Source organism: Sciurus vulgaris (assembly GCF_902686455.1).
Source record: "Sciurus vulgaris genome assembly, chromosome: 9".
Classification (NCBI taxonomy): domain Eukaryota; kingdom Metazoa; phylum Chordata; class Mammalia; order Rodentia; family Sciuridae; genus Sciurus; species Sciurus vulgaris.
In genome coordinates, this window is record NC_136469.1 from 74,532,774 (window position 1) to 74,546,592 (window position 13,819).

A 13,819-nucleotide genomic window follows, 5' to 3' on the forward strand; every position below is an offset into this window, starting at 1 on the left:
TTTTTTTTTTTTTTTTTTTTTTTTTTCCGGTATCTCTAACTGTTTATTGAAATGATCTTTTGCTTCCTGTATTTGCTCTTTTAACTGTTGATTGGTGTGATCATTTAATGCCTGCATTTGCTCTTTCATCTCCTCCTTCAATGCCTGCATTTGCTCTTTCATCTCCTCGTTTGCTTCCTGATTATTTTAATTATGTACATTCTGAACTCCCTTTCTGACATTTCTTCTGCTGTGCTGTCATTGGGTTTTATTGATATAGTATCTAGGTTTTTGTGGGACATTTTCTTCCCTTGTTTTCTCATGTTGGTCAGATATCAGTGGGACTCTGAGATAGTGCAGATTTCCTCTATTGGCTTAGTGTCCCTTTAGATTTCCAGTATATCACCTTCCAGCCTTCAGTAGCCTGAAGTCTTGGAGGAACTTGATAATGCAGTGTTTCCGAAGAAAGCTGCCCTTAGCCCGCTACTGGGTCCAGGGCTGGGGGTGGTTTTGCATGGAAATCCTCTCACTGGGTGAGCCTGCTTGGAGAAGCTGGCTATAGACAGGGCCTGCTGCCACTGAAGGTAGCCGGGCTGCTCGAGAAAGCCTCTCGCTGTCCTGCCTTGGTCCCAGAGGCCACCTGGGAGTTCGGGGACCCCGCTGGATCCGGGGATGGGGTTTGCCTGTGTGGAAAAGCTCTCACTGGGCGGGCCTGCTCCAAGAAACTGGCTGTGGATTGCGCCTGCCGCCGGAGGGAGCAGGGCTGCTTGGGGAAGACTCTAGCTGCCCTGCCCTGCTCAGAGAAGCTGCCCCTGTCTAGGCCTGCCACCTGGGCTGAGCTTCACCCAGTGGGAGAGTCTCACCCCACAGCTCTATGTTGGTCCAAGTTTCTCAATACCTCCCCTTCTTGAATGCTGAGTTCTGGAGCAACGGGAGATGCAGTCATCCTCTAGTTCACCATCTTGGATCCTCCTAACAATTTTTATCAACAATAATTTTACAAATTTATGTGATACAGGTATGATGTTTTGATACATGTATACATTATGTGATGATAATATTCTATGATAATTACCATATCTTTCACCTCAAACATTTATCATTGCTTTATGGTGAAACATCCTTTATGAACTTTTTAATATCTTCTGTTAGTGTGTGGTGTTTTGATTGAAATAACAACTAAATTTAACTCAGAATCCAAAAATATGATTAAATAGAAATAAGTCTAAGATGCTACTGATTGTCAGTAAGGGCAAAAAAAGACTTTTACATAAATTCTAAAAGTTGCTGTGGTATGTAAGGTTCGAAATATTACTGAGGACATGACAAAAAATATGAACCTACAACAGTCTTCATTGTGGAGTTATTATAGTCAACATTCTTCAATTTTTAAAAAAATTCTACCTACTTTTTTTGGCATGATGCCTTATAAGATATGATAGCCAACATTAAGGATGTTGAATTTTTCTACTGAAAGCAATATTTTTCTTAATTAATGTAAAGCCTTACTGGATGACTAGGTAATTACATTTTATTTTATTATTTTAATGTCTGGATAATAAAAACACTATGTGTGGGTGTACATACATATTAATTTTCCTGGCTACAAATGATAGGTTTTCTAAATAAATGCAAATTTACTTTTGAACAAAATTGCTGATCACTTTTGATTCCGTTCTGTTTTTGATAGTATTTTCCTCCTTCAATTTTTGGAAATTTCAAAATAATTTGCAAATATTTTATAGGCTGTTTTAGCTTTTAAGAGCCTTTTATAAAGCTGGAAACTAGCAAACCAGGGAATTCATTAAAAAAAGATGTCTGGAATGTCCATGGAATAGTTTCATTTTAAGTGATATGTTCTGATTATTAGCATCTAGGGCATTTTTAAAATGCCACTAAACCTGATTCCAGGATTATATGGGTTTTAAAAAGCACTTCTTTTGCTGTAGAGGCATTTTGAATTTAAAGTAACTTGATTTGCTCAACTTATTTCATTTGATGAGCGTGTGATGTTTCTAGTTCAAAAGCTTTGAAAATATCCAATTAAAATTTTTATGCTTCATTGGATGGCCACCCTAGGTGGAATAAAGACTTTTATATCAACAAGGGGAATACAGCATCAAAGGAAAATGTGTTTGGGTAGAACAAGGCAAAGGAAAAACCTGAATAATCTGATGGATAAATCATTTTTGATGATTTGTGAAACAAAGGGCATGGTTTGTGCAATTTATATTTTTGGAGGAATTGTCTGCCACTCTCCAAAAACTCACATAGACTCTTGACTTGATATAAATACAATTTAAGAGTAGCAGTAGGTTGGCAGTGGATATATTTAAAGGCATTGGTGTTTTGTAAATGAATGGTTATAATTTTGAGATATAATACTATAATCCTTTCCCTTTCAATTTTAGTATTTCACATAATGTGGAAAGGCACATTTTTACTATCACTTTTTGTTTTAATGATTTTTCTTCTCCCATGTATTATTTAAGGAAACTTGACTGGCTCACTTCTGTATTGGCTTTGATACATAGTATGTAAACTTTGCACTGATTTTTTAAAATAAATATTTATGCTATTATTTGCATGACCAGAAATAACTTATTAAACAAAGACAGTGTAAACATTATCATAAAAACATGGCACATTTAAAAAAAATTATTCATTGTTGATGAGCCTTTATTTATTTATTTATTTGTATGTGGTGCTGAGATTCAAACCCAGTGCCTTGCACATGCTAGGCAAGTGCTCTGCCACTGAGTCACAACCCCAGCCCCTATGGTACATTTTTTATATTGAAAAAAATATCACTGAGATTTCTGTACTATTATGGTAATAGTCCACCTCTTTTCATGGATGAATATTTTGTGTTGCTTGACATTTTTTTTTTTTTTTTTTTGGTGCCACATGGAAAGATGGCTGTAACAAAATTTTGAGAGTAAATTTAGTGCTACATTTCTGTTTTATACTCCAGGAAGTTTTTTTCTAAATATTCATTAAATAGCTATCTTGGCTAATGAATAGATTTAGTTATGTGGCTCATAATTAACTAAGAAAATCTGAAGTTCTTAAATGTTCATTTATGTAATGATGAGGCTTTCTGTATTGGTTCATTGATGTGCTAGGTTTTTACTGAAACACCAAAGGGTCAGACATTTACTTCTAGTTGAATGGGCTTTACCTGAATATAAATGTAGTTTGATGTTACAAGTTGCTATGGTTGAGGAATGAATCAGATTAACTGAAGTTATTGCTGATGTTTTCTAAATGGTTGGGTTGTACTGCATACTAGAATTATCTGTGGTGTTTAGTCCATGGTTAATCTACAGTCATGCTCTACAAGAGAAGCACTAACTTATGAATTCCACTTTAGTCTACATTATGTTCTTAAGTAATCAATTAATTCTTTAAAAACTGTTTTAATTGTATTATTCTTCTGATAGAAGGCTTTGAAAATATATATTAAGTGATAATTTCTGCTTTTCTGCACAAGGATTACCTGAGGCTGGGGATGGGTGGTGGGGCATGATCGGCAAAGGCTGCATGTTTTCAACAGGTTAACAAGGTCCACTTTGGTTTTGAGTCTTAAAATCATTCTAATCTGAAAGGTGTCATTCAACGCTTCTTTTGTTCATCTTTTCTAAAAGTGAATGTTTATTTGGTTATACATCTCTAGCACATTCCAAGAAAAGTTAAAGTGCTATAGGACATTTTTTTCTTTCTTCTTTTTGTGGTGCTGGGGATTAAATTCGGGGACTTGCACATGCCAGACACTGCTCTACCACTGAGTTATACCCCCCAGCTCAAAGTACATATTTAAGGAGATAAAAAACAAAGATTTTTGCATGTGGAACTGCTAAACTTAGGTATCAATTAGTTTTTTTAAAGTAATTTTGCAGATAATGGAATGAAAATGATAAATAGATCATATAAGGTTTAAAAATAATGTTCTTTATTGTGTACAAAAAACCCAGAGCACTAGAGTTCCAAATTCTTAAGTTAAGCATTTAATAAACTCTAATTTTCTTTTTTAAAACACACAGACATATTTTAGAGTGAAGTCTGTAAAACACAGGTACTTACTTTAAGCATTTTGACTCCTAAATGACTTTCTACTCTTCTAATCTAAGAAAGTTTATAAAAATTAAATACTGTTTATTGGTCTGGTCATTTTTACCCTATCTTTATTGTATAACACCAGCTTTTATTACCTATTTTACATTGCTTTTATCTCTATTAGAGATAGGCTGGGAATGTGAAGACCAAACAGTGTAGAATTTAGTGTGATTAATTTATAGGCTAGATAATTGTGATATTGAAGCCAACATTCCATGTTTGATCCTCTAAGGGACTTTTAATATTAAGCTTTGCACTCTTAGTGCCTAGAACAATGCTCAGTACATTGTAAGATCAAAGTAAATATTTGTTGAATAAAGCATTCTGGGGTAATATTGGATAGGGTCCAAATCTCAATGACTTTTTAAAACAAAAATTTATTTCCTGTAATAAAAATCCAGTTCAGGTTAACAAGGGCTCTCATCTATCTGATGACTCAAGAACTTGGGTTTCGACCTTCCTGTGTCTCAGGAATTTATGTAAGTTCCTGCTCTCTGGTAATGTGCTGGTTGAGACATCCGATGTGGAAAGGGATGAGTAGTGGGGGTGCATCACTTTTAAACTTTCTCTGCATTTAACTGTCTTCTGGTGTCTCTGCAAGTAGTTCATGGGCTACTATTGATCACATGACCTCAACATCACTGAAAGGGAGGCTGGGAAATGCAGTGGAACATAGATATCCATAGAACACTGTCTCTACCACAAAGGGAAACAGAAAAGAAAAAAAAATTTTCTTACTGGATCATTCTCCACCCTGTTAATTATATGTAGATTTCATAGCAGCAGTACAGTGTCTTAGACTAGCACTATGGCTTATGAGTTAGTCCAATTTTTATCAAAAATATTCTAAAACTACTAATTAGTTATATGTTGTATAACTTCTCTCAATAATAGTTATAAAAACTATAGCAACAATAATCTTTGAGAGTTTCCTATAACCTTTTTCCAAGAGAGCTTTATGTAGAGCTTATAAAATAGAACTTGCCCAAGGGCCCACAGTCAAGATTCTAAGCTGTGCAGATAGATGAAAAGCTGAAGTTTTACCAATTCCTGAAATTCTCCATCTAGAATTTCTCGCTTGTAAAATAAGAATGATCATTCTTACATGAAATGATTTTTCGACAGCCAGAACCGTACCTAATGTTAGTATGAGCTTGGCACCCGGGAGGATTCAAGAAGTCCTAGTTTTCTTTCTTAATACATGAAGAAACCTTGCCTGCTCAACTATTGGCTACTCTTAAATGTTTCTCCACATAGTTACAAATAATAATTAAACCTAAATTGAGTTTCAAAATTGTTGCATGATTGATTTTTTTATAACCCTTTGATTCTACAGTGTAACCATCTCTGGGATAATGAATATGAAAGTGAAATAGATTTCAGGATGTAATCCTCCTTAGAGAGTCACGCTTTAAGAAACAGAGGAGGAAAATGTGCTCTTGACCAGACAAAATCTAATCCTAAATGTCATTAAGTATCGTTGTCTCAAATGGCTCCCTTTAAAACTCATAATTTGTAAATAATTTGATCCAGATTTAAAGTGGATTGAAGGCATGCCTTTCTGACACAACAAATAGAATAGCAAGTATTGTTTCTGCTGACTTCTAATCTTCAAGTGGCATCTTGAAGCAACTCAATCTAATGGTCATAATTTTTTAGAATAAAGAGTAGAATATCATTTGCATCAAAAGTAGAACCATGACTTTGTGCAGAAAGATCTTAGTATGCAAATGGCAACACCAAAAGAATATCCAGATTGGCTGGCTAATTCTCAGAACATGTATTTTTTTGGTAATTCATCTTGAAGATTTTATTGAGAGAGATCAATTTTTTATACATAGCACCCTCCATATTGCATAACACACAGTAAGTGATCAATACATATTGAACAAATGAATGGAATGAGACTCTACATTTTGTGGCAGCTCTGAAAATCCAACTTTCTATCACCAACTCAAGATTATTTATTTCAACCTGAAATTTGTTTAATGTATAGTTAAATTCAAATTCTAGGTTCAGATAATTGATAAATATAGGAGTTGATAGAGAAAGATGTGCTTCATTAATCTCTCTTAATTTTCTAAATTCTATTTCTGTAGCTCACTCACCTCATCATTAGAAAAACTCTTCACTGTTGTAAATGATGTTAGCTGAACCTAGTACAGAGTTTAGTAAAAAGGAACAGAGATGGACAAAGTTTAATTCATTTTAATTAGTACCATTGACTAATAGTTCTAAGATTTTGGTCCAATTAAGCAACAGTTCTGCATTCTATTTTTCTCATCTGTTTTGAGAATGAAATGTTTTAGTGTTTAATAGAATACAGAGTACACCTGTAGAAGTTAACTAATAATAATGGTTCACTTTTATTTCTCCCCTTGCCTTACTGAGAGTTAACATCATAGAAGTCATAAAACATATTTCTGTGTCTTTGATTTAAATCTATTAATCTACTGTATTAGTATTAAATCTACTGACTTTTGTTTGATTCCAGACTTGTTACATAAGAAATGATTAAAAATATTCTTCCAAAAGTTAAGTGCTAGTGAAATTTATCTTTCCTATGAATTAATATGATACATTTTAGTATACTGATGAACCAAACCTTGCCACTCACTGTGGTTTTGTGGTGGTTGTCATTATTTTTTTTTCTTTGACTTTCTGGAAGTATATAACTTTTTGTGCTCAAAGCAGTAGATATTCATAACTCAAGTCTTCTGGTAAAACTGCCATCTTTCAGCCTGCTTTATTTGACATATGTTCTCAAAACTGGATTTAATGGTTTATTGTTCCTATATTTTTATGGGGAGTTGCACAAATCCTTTATGGAACCATACAGGGAGTGTACATATATATATATATATATATATATATATATATTTATTTATCAAATGAATGAAAGAATAAAGTGGCTTGCTCAAGGTTTCATAGCCACTAAGCATAGATCTGATATCCAGGGTCAATACTATTTTCAGCTATATCATTCAAAATAAACTAAGAAAGCTTAACCTCTAAAGATTCTTAAATCTCAATGTTTTCTACTAAGGAACTGACTAGCAGAGGATGTCCTCCCCAGATGAAAATAAGGAGGGAGTGCTTCTGGAATATAGGTTATTATATTTGAGAAAAGTGCAGCCAAGACTTTGGATACCTGCAGGATAAGATCAGTAATGTGGGGCATTTTTCTTTGCAAAATTCCTTAGCCATAGGCTAGCAACTGAATTGATGATAGGGACTTATTGCATAATGCTCTCTCTTATAGATCTGTACAAATGAAGCCTTTTCACAGAACAAATTGCATTCGAATTTCCTTTCTGTCTACCAAGATGCCAGCAGCAATAAAGTCTTTTTTAAATTTAGTTTGAAAATTATTTTTTTTTTTTTGGCAGATGGAGGATGGGGAGGAAATGAGTTTGCTTTGAATTTTTGCGAAGAAAATTTGATTACATCCAAAATAGAAATAACTGTAAAGTCATTTAAATATTTAAATATAAGGTTAATATTAAATAGAAGAATAAATTTAAAATAATTTAAATCAATGAAATACTGATCTCTAAAAGTTACCACTGTAGTGGTTTATAATTTTCTAAAATATAATATCTTCCTTATAATTAACTCTCAACATATTAATTTTATTTTCCAGAAAGATATTTTCCATTTTAGTGAACATTTATAAATACCCATAGGTTTTGTAATTTTCTCAAATTTTTTGTGTGAATTTAATACAAATGGATAAGGAAATGCTTATTTTCATGAGCTCACCAAAAAAACATTGGTCAGGCACTGATTTATATGCACAGGATGGAAAAACACATCACTGAGAACGTGGCTGCTAAGGAGAATGACGTCAAGGGGAGTCATTCATTGTTTTTAACTTCCACATCCATTGCGTGCTTACTGATCTACATTGCTTCTAGGTTTTGCCTCTCCCATTGCTTCTCTTTGAATGATAACATCTCCTACATACTTTTTTCTAAAATGGTGGTTCTCAAGATGTTGCCTGAATCCTTGGCCCTTATGTTAGTCCTATTGAATCAGAAACTTTGGAGAAAGACTCAGAAATCTGTGTTTGATAAGCTTTCTCCCTCCCAAGCTAGTTCTATTCCATGTTAAAACTTCATTATCTCTGCCCTAAACTGTTGGCTAATCATGTCTTCTCAGCAGGAAGTTTTGGTTATTAGCCTAAATCACCCCAACTATCTTGAGTCCTATGGTCTGAACTCAGGAAAAACTAAATCATAACTGGAGAGATGTTATTTTCAGTATTGATAATATTTTTCCAGCATGTTCCTAGAGCATTTTTCATAGGCACATTTTGTAGATAAAAATTTGTATTCGAACATTATAGTTATGACAAGGAAGACTGCATGGAAGCCAAAGAATAAAGTATATGCTATTAAATATGTTCCAAACTTTTCAAAACTCAATATGGATATATGAGCTTGGGGCACAGATGGGATCTGGGGGAAGCTCTTTGACACAACATCCTTGTCATTAAAGTTTGACTATGACATTAATCCAAGAAAATTTCCAGTGCTGTTATCTCCAGTCTTACCATTTTATAATTAAGATAGACTTTACTAATGCATTGAGATACTTTTCAAGAATGTATTCTCTAACTTCTAGATTTTACCTAAGTTTAATCAAAACTAGGTATAGATAATGTGTGTGTGTATGTGTGTGTATGAATTTATAAAATATAATAATAAGTACAATAGCATTGTGAGAAATTATATGCTCTGGGATCAAGATAAATGATAACTAAACTTTTTATTTTTATTTTGTTTTAGAAAATGAGTCAGGGATTTGGACATTTCATTTAAATAACTTTTGTTGTTTCTCTTTTGAGTAGAAACTTTTTTATTGTTGAAATTTGTGGATAAGTTCTGCAATACATTTTTTGCTGGTTCTGGGGATCTGGGGATTGAACCCAGGGTCTTGCATGGTAGGCAAGTGATCTACCACTGATTTATAGCATCAGTTATGCAATTTCTTTAATCACTGACCCAAAGGATAACCAAGTCCATACATAGCATCTCCATTAAATGAAAAATCCTGTTTTAGGTATTCATTAGAAAAAATTACTGAACACTGGTGTACGAACAATTGCTGAGATGAAATGATTTACTCTATTATCATGTGGTTCTTTCTTGGATTCTGGTTTTCAGTTTTTATGCATGAGCAATGAAATTTAGTAGTATTGAGAGCTTCTACATATGTACCCTGATGTAGATGCAGGTACCGAAATATTAATTCTGTTGTGTTTCATTCTCTACATATTTCCAGTAGAAATATTTCCAGTATCATGTGTTTCACAGTTTTCAGACTCTACCTCCTCTCCAATGTGTGGCTCTAAAATGTATCAGAATATTTGGAGCATTTATTAGAACTAATTATTTGACTCTATCCCCAGAACTACTGATTCCATAGGTGCAGGGAATACTCATACTGATATTCTAGGGAGAACCCACTCTGAGAATTATTGTGACAATACAGTTTTTCTCAAAGTCAGAGACTCATATCCTTGAATCAGAATCATCTGGACTGCCTAGCTAATAATCTGCAGATCCTCAGAACCTATAGCTAGAGAATCTGGATATCCAGGGTGTTGTGTCCATGATTTGTAGTGGTACAGATGCCCACTCATCTAAGAACCAGTGAGAATGGTGGTCCAGGGTTATTGTTAGTCTGAGAAAACATAAATCAAATTTCCTCTCAAATATTACCAATTTTATACTAGTGATTTGGCATATATAAGTTGTTTTATACAAAGTAATTTAATTATTGATAATGAATGAATGTAAGCAGTGAGCTGCTACTTTCTGTTTGTACACAGCACCTTTATTTTATTACAGAATATATCATCCATATTTTCACTAGTTACTTACTTGTCTGTCTCCATGCTTGACAGGGATCTTATCTTGTTTTCATTTATCTTCAGTGCCAAATCCAGTAACTGGCACACGATATGCATATCATTAGAATTTGTTGGGTTAAACAGTTGTAAATGTTAAATAGAATGTCTGTTAGAGCACTTCAAGTGACATTGAACTTCCTTGGTTTCTTTGCATAAGTATTGAAGTGTTAGAAGAGCACCAGTAGGTTGGTTCAAATGCAAACTGATGACTGAGACCATAGCTAGAAAGGAGGAAACCAAGTCCAAAAGTGGAGGGTGGTGCCAGAATATAGCATTAAGGCAGGAGTGTGGAACACAAAGGTCATGGCATGTAATTAGCACACACATGCAGCACATTCAGAAAAGCCACTTTTCAACAGAGAAGGAAATATGTGGGGAAAAAGAAAAGGGATTCTCTATGTTTGATGAGCCTGATTTGTGCTAAGGATTTTGTGGATGACCACAAAATTAAGGACTGTAAAGACACCTCAGAATATGACAAATGGCAAGGTTTCATGTATCCCACACTGTTAGGCAGGCAGATGACAGCATTTGATATTCTAGGTCCAGTTGCTTTTTATCTTAGGAATAAAGTAGGATTTTGATCAGTCTAGTCTACTCACACCGCCAACAAGCCTAGAGTAGAAATGGACCATGTTGTGGAGAGCCGTTCCTGGCACTGGGGTTGAAATTGAGGATTGTTTAAATACTAATGCTCTTGTTTCTGCTGTTGTCCACACCAATTGTCTACATTCTAACCCCTGTTGTTGTCTTCTTGAAGAGGCTTGCTTGGCCCTGATTTTTAATATTCCTTTTAAATTTCCTGTTCCATGCTTCACAGACTGCTTTCCTGATCTCAGGTCTTTTGTTGTTGCATATGTGAATTACCCAAATTTTCAACTTCCTGTACAAACAACATCGAATTCTAATCTGTAGTCCACTTTATTCTTTGAGGCCTGTGTGCATTTGTACTGAATGTTGTTATCTTGGCTGACCCAACCATAACTGGTGTCTATCATGTGTATTATATGTTCACCTCTGCCTCACTTATATGAAGTTTCAAGATTCTCATACTGAAATAGTAAATTTTATTACAATGTTTGAATGGTCCCTGCTGGATTCTCTTCATTTACTTACCAATGCTGTATGGGTCCTTTTCCAAGGAGTTAGGTGAAAATTAGATGGTACTTCCATTTAAGATTTTTATTTAGAGATGGAATGATAAAACTTTCCAAGGAAAATAGTATCATAACTAACCCAGAAATTCATGTGTCAGGAGAGTTAAAAATCTTCTTTGAATTATATAAAAATTAGATTATCAGAAAAGCTAGTGTATATTAAAATCATACAAAATTCTTTGGTTTAAATTTTGGACTCAAAATATTACAGGTAGGTTTTTCATTAAAGATTTGGCAGTACCTTCAAAAGTTGTGAGGTGTACGTGAAGTTAGTCACTGTGTGGGAATGTCCCACTCATTAAAGGCAAAGAGCATTCTTTGACAAAGCAAATAAATACAAGCCATATTTGCTCTCATTGTTGGGTTCTAAAACAAGCCACAAACCTCTCAAATGCCCCCAATGTGTTAATGCCAACTCTAATGAGAATCAAGGACTTATTTGAGTTTTCAATTTCTGGAGTAACTGTTGTGTAAGAATTCAGCGGTATGTGCCACAAGAGATGGGCTGGTTGATAACCTGTGAGGTTTCTTACTATTTATGTCATAAAGTAAAATATAAGCACATGTATGAGTAGTTAATAGTCATGGGTGATGGCCTTTTACATTATATATTTAAGGAGGAATCATTATCTATATAGTAATTCAAGATTTCAAGGACAAATTCTTCAATGACTGAATATAATTTACACATGAGCTCTTAAAAATAAACAGAAAATGCAACAACTGAGATATTTAAAATATAGTCTTCCAAAAAATAAAGTGTTATATGGTATTTTAGAATAAGGTTAATTTGAACTAAACTTTTTCAGTGACTAATGAAGGACAATGGTATTCCTGGTATTAAAGAGAACAAATGAAGTCAAGACAGTTTAATTCAAATTTACTTAATTAATTAGAGGGACACATCAGTTTGTGTCTCAGTTCTTCCTGAGAAAGTTTTGTGGATATATTCTTTTATCCTTCCTCTTATGACTATTATAATAGACAATTAGTGATCACCATCTTATTAACTTGAATCCTCAAGCATCTCGAATAGTCTCAGAGATCAACATATGTTCAATACGTGTTTGCCTCATAAATAGTTTCAATGAAAGACTTTAGAAAAGAATGTGTGAATTAAATATCAGTATATTCTACTTTAAATAGTTAAAAGAATTTTTTAGTTGTATGTGGACACAATGTCTTTATTTTTATGTGGTGCTGAGGACTGAATGCAGTGCCTCACTCATGCCAGGCCAGCATTCTACCACTGAGTTACAACTCCAGCCCTAAACAGTTCTGATATTGAAAAGTTATTTGTGTTTTTAAAACACTTTTATACCAGGTAGTCTTGCATGAGATAATACACATTTTTTTTTTCTATTTCTATATGAACTACCTGAACTAGATGACAGGTGGCTAAGTATTAGTAATCATTAAAACAAAAACAAAAACAAAAAACCTAAACAGGCTTTTTTTTTGCATCTTTTATGACTCTACTCAATCACTACTCTTATGTGTTTGTTGTTCTTTTAAACAGGGATTTGATAAACAAGTGGATGTGTCATATATTGCCAAACATTACAACATGAGCAAAAGCAAAGTGGACAACCAGTTCTACAGTGTGGAAGTGGGAGACTCAACCTTCACAGTTCTCAAGCGCTACCAGAATTTAAAGCCTATTGGCTCTGGGGCTCAGGGAATAGTTTGGTAAGTGGAATGAATTTAAGTTATGCCTTTCAAGGGAACATACTGTGTGCATCTACTGGATGCCAACACACAAATAAAACATGAATAAATAAATAACATGACTTTACAGGGAAAATACATTCCACTGAATAGAAATAAAATTATTTCTATTATAATAGAGTATTATCTGTCATTTATTTCCCACATGCTAACAATTTGGACAACTTGAATTGTGACATGTTTTTCTGATCACCAGGAAAAAAAAAAAAAAATCCATTATGTAACACCACAAAGAAATCAAGAGAACCAGAGATTTCTACTTGTTGCTAATGCATTTAGGAACTTTTATTTGTATGTTTCACAGGAAGAGATGAAGAGCTGTCTCAAGATAACAGTAAATAAATCCCCCTATATATATGAGAGGGATAAATGATACCTCAAATGTTCCTGTGACTTTTAAAGTTCAATGTTTAAAATTTAGTAACCTATCTAAAAAGAAGTTGCATTTTAAAAACATTTGCCTAGCGTTTCCAAATGGAAAGATTCTAGGCTCCTTACTAATTTTATGACATTTTTGAGGGGCTACTTGAAGTAATGACAAATCTAGATCTGATTAAGCCATTACAAAATGCCTGTAAAAGTAATGATATCAGGTTAATCGATATGTTTTTCTTTTAGATAGTTTACATATATCATGTGGTAACAAAATGTATTTAGTATGAATGTTTTTTAGCATAATAATTTTTAAGCATTTTGAAGGTTCCTACCAATACATAAAAATTGAAAAATATGCCCTACATATTTATATATTTATAATGTTTACTTATGCAATATATTTATTTGTTATATTAATTACTTCTATGTTAATTATTAATTCTATTTAAAAGCATAAAAGTTTGATGGGGTGATGAGGATGATGATGAAATAAACATTTAAAAATACTTTTATTTTAAGCTTTCATTTCATTCATTTAAAATATTAG

General features: G+C 33.5%; 1 protein-coding gene across 6 annotated transcripts in view; it reads left to right on the forward strand.

Annotated features, from left to right (window-relative positions):
• The window catches only part of MAPK10 (mitogen-activated protein kinase 10), a 310,585-nt gene that overhangs the window by 158,885 nt on the left and 137,881 nt on the right, over nucleotides 1-13,819 (forward strand). For all 6 annotated transcript variants that reach the window (XM_079153291.1, XM_079153290.1, XM_079153293.1 and 3 more), the window contains one exon: nucleotides 12,689-12,858. In XM_079153291.1, coding sequence (XP_079009417.1) covers nucleotides 12,689-12,858 — 170 coding nt within the window. The remainder of the gene's footprint in view (nucleotides 1-12,688; nucleotides 12,859-13,819) is intronic.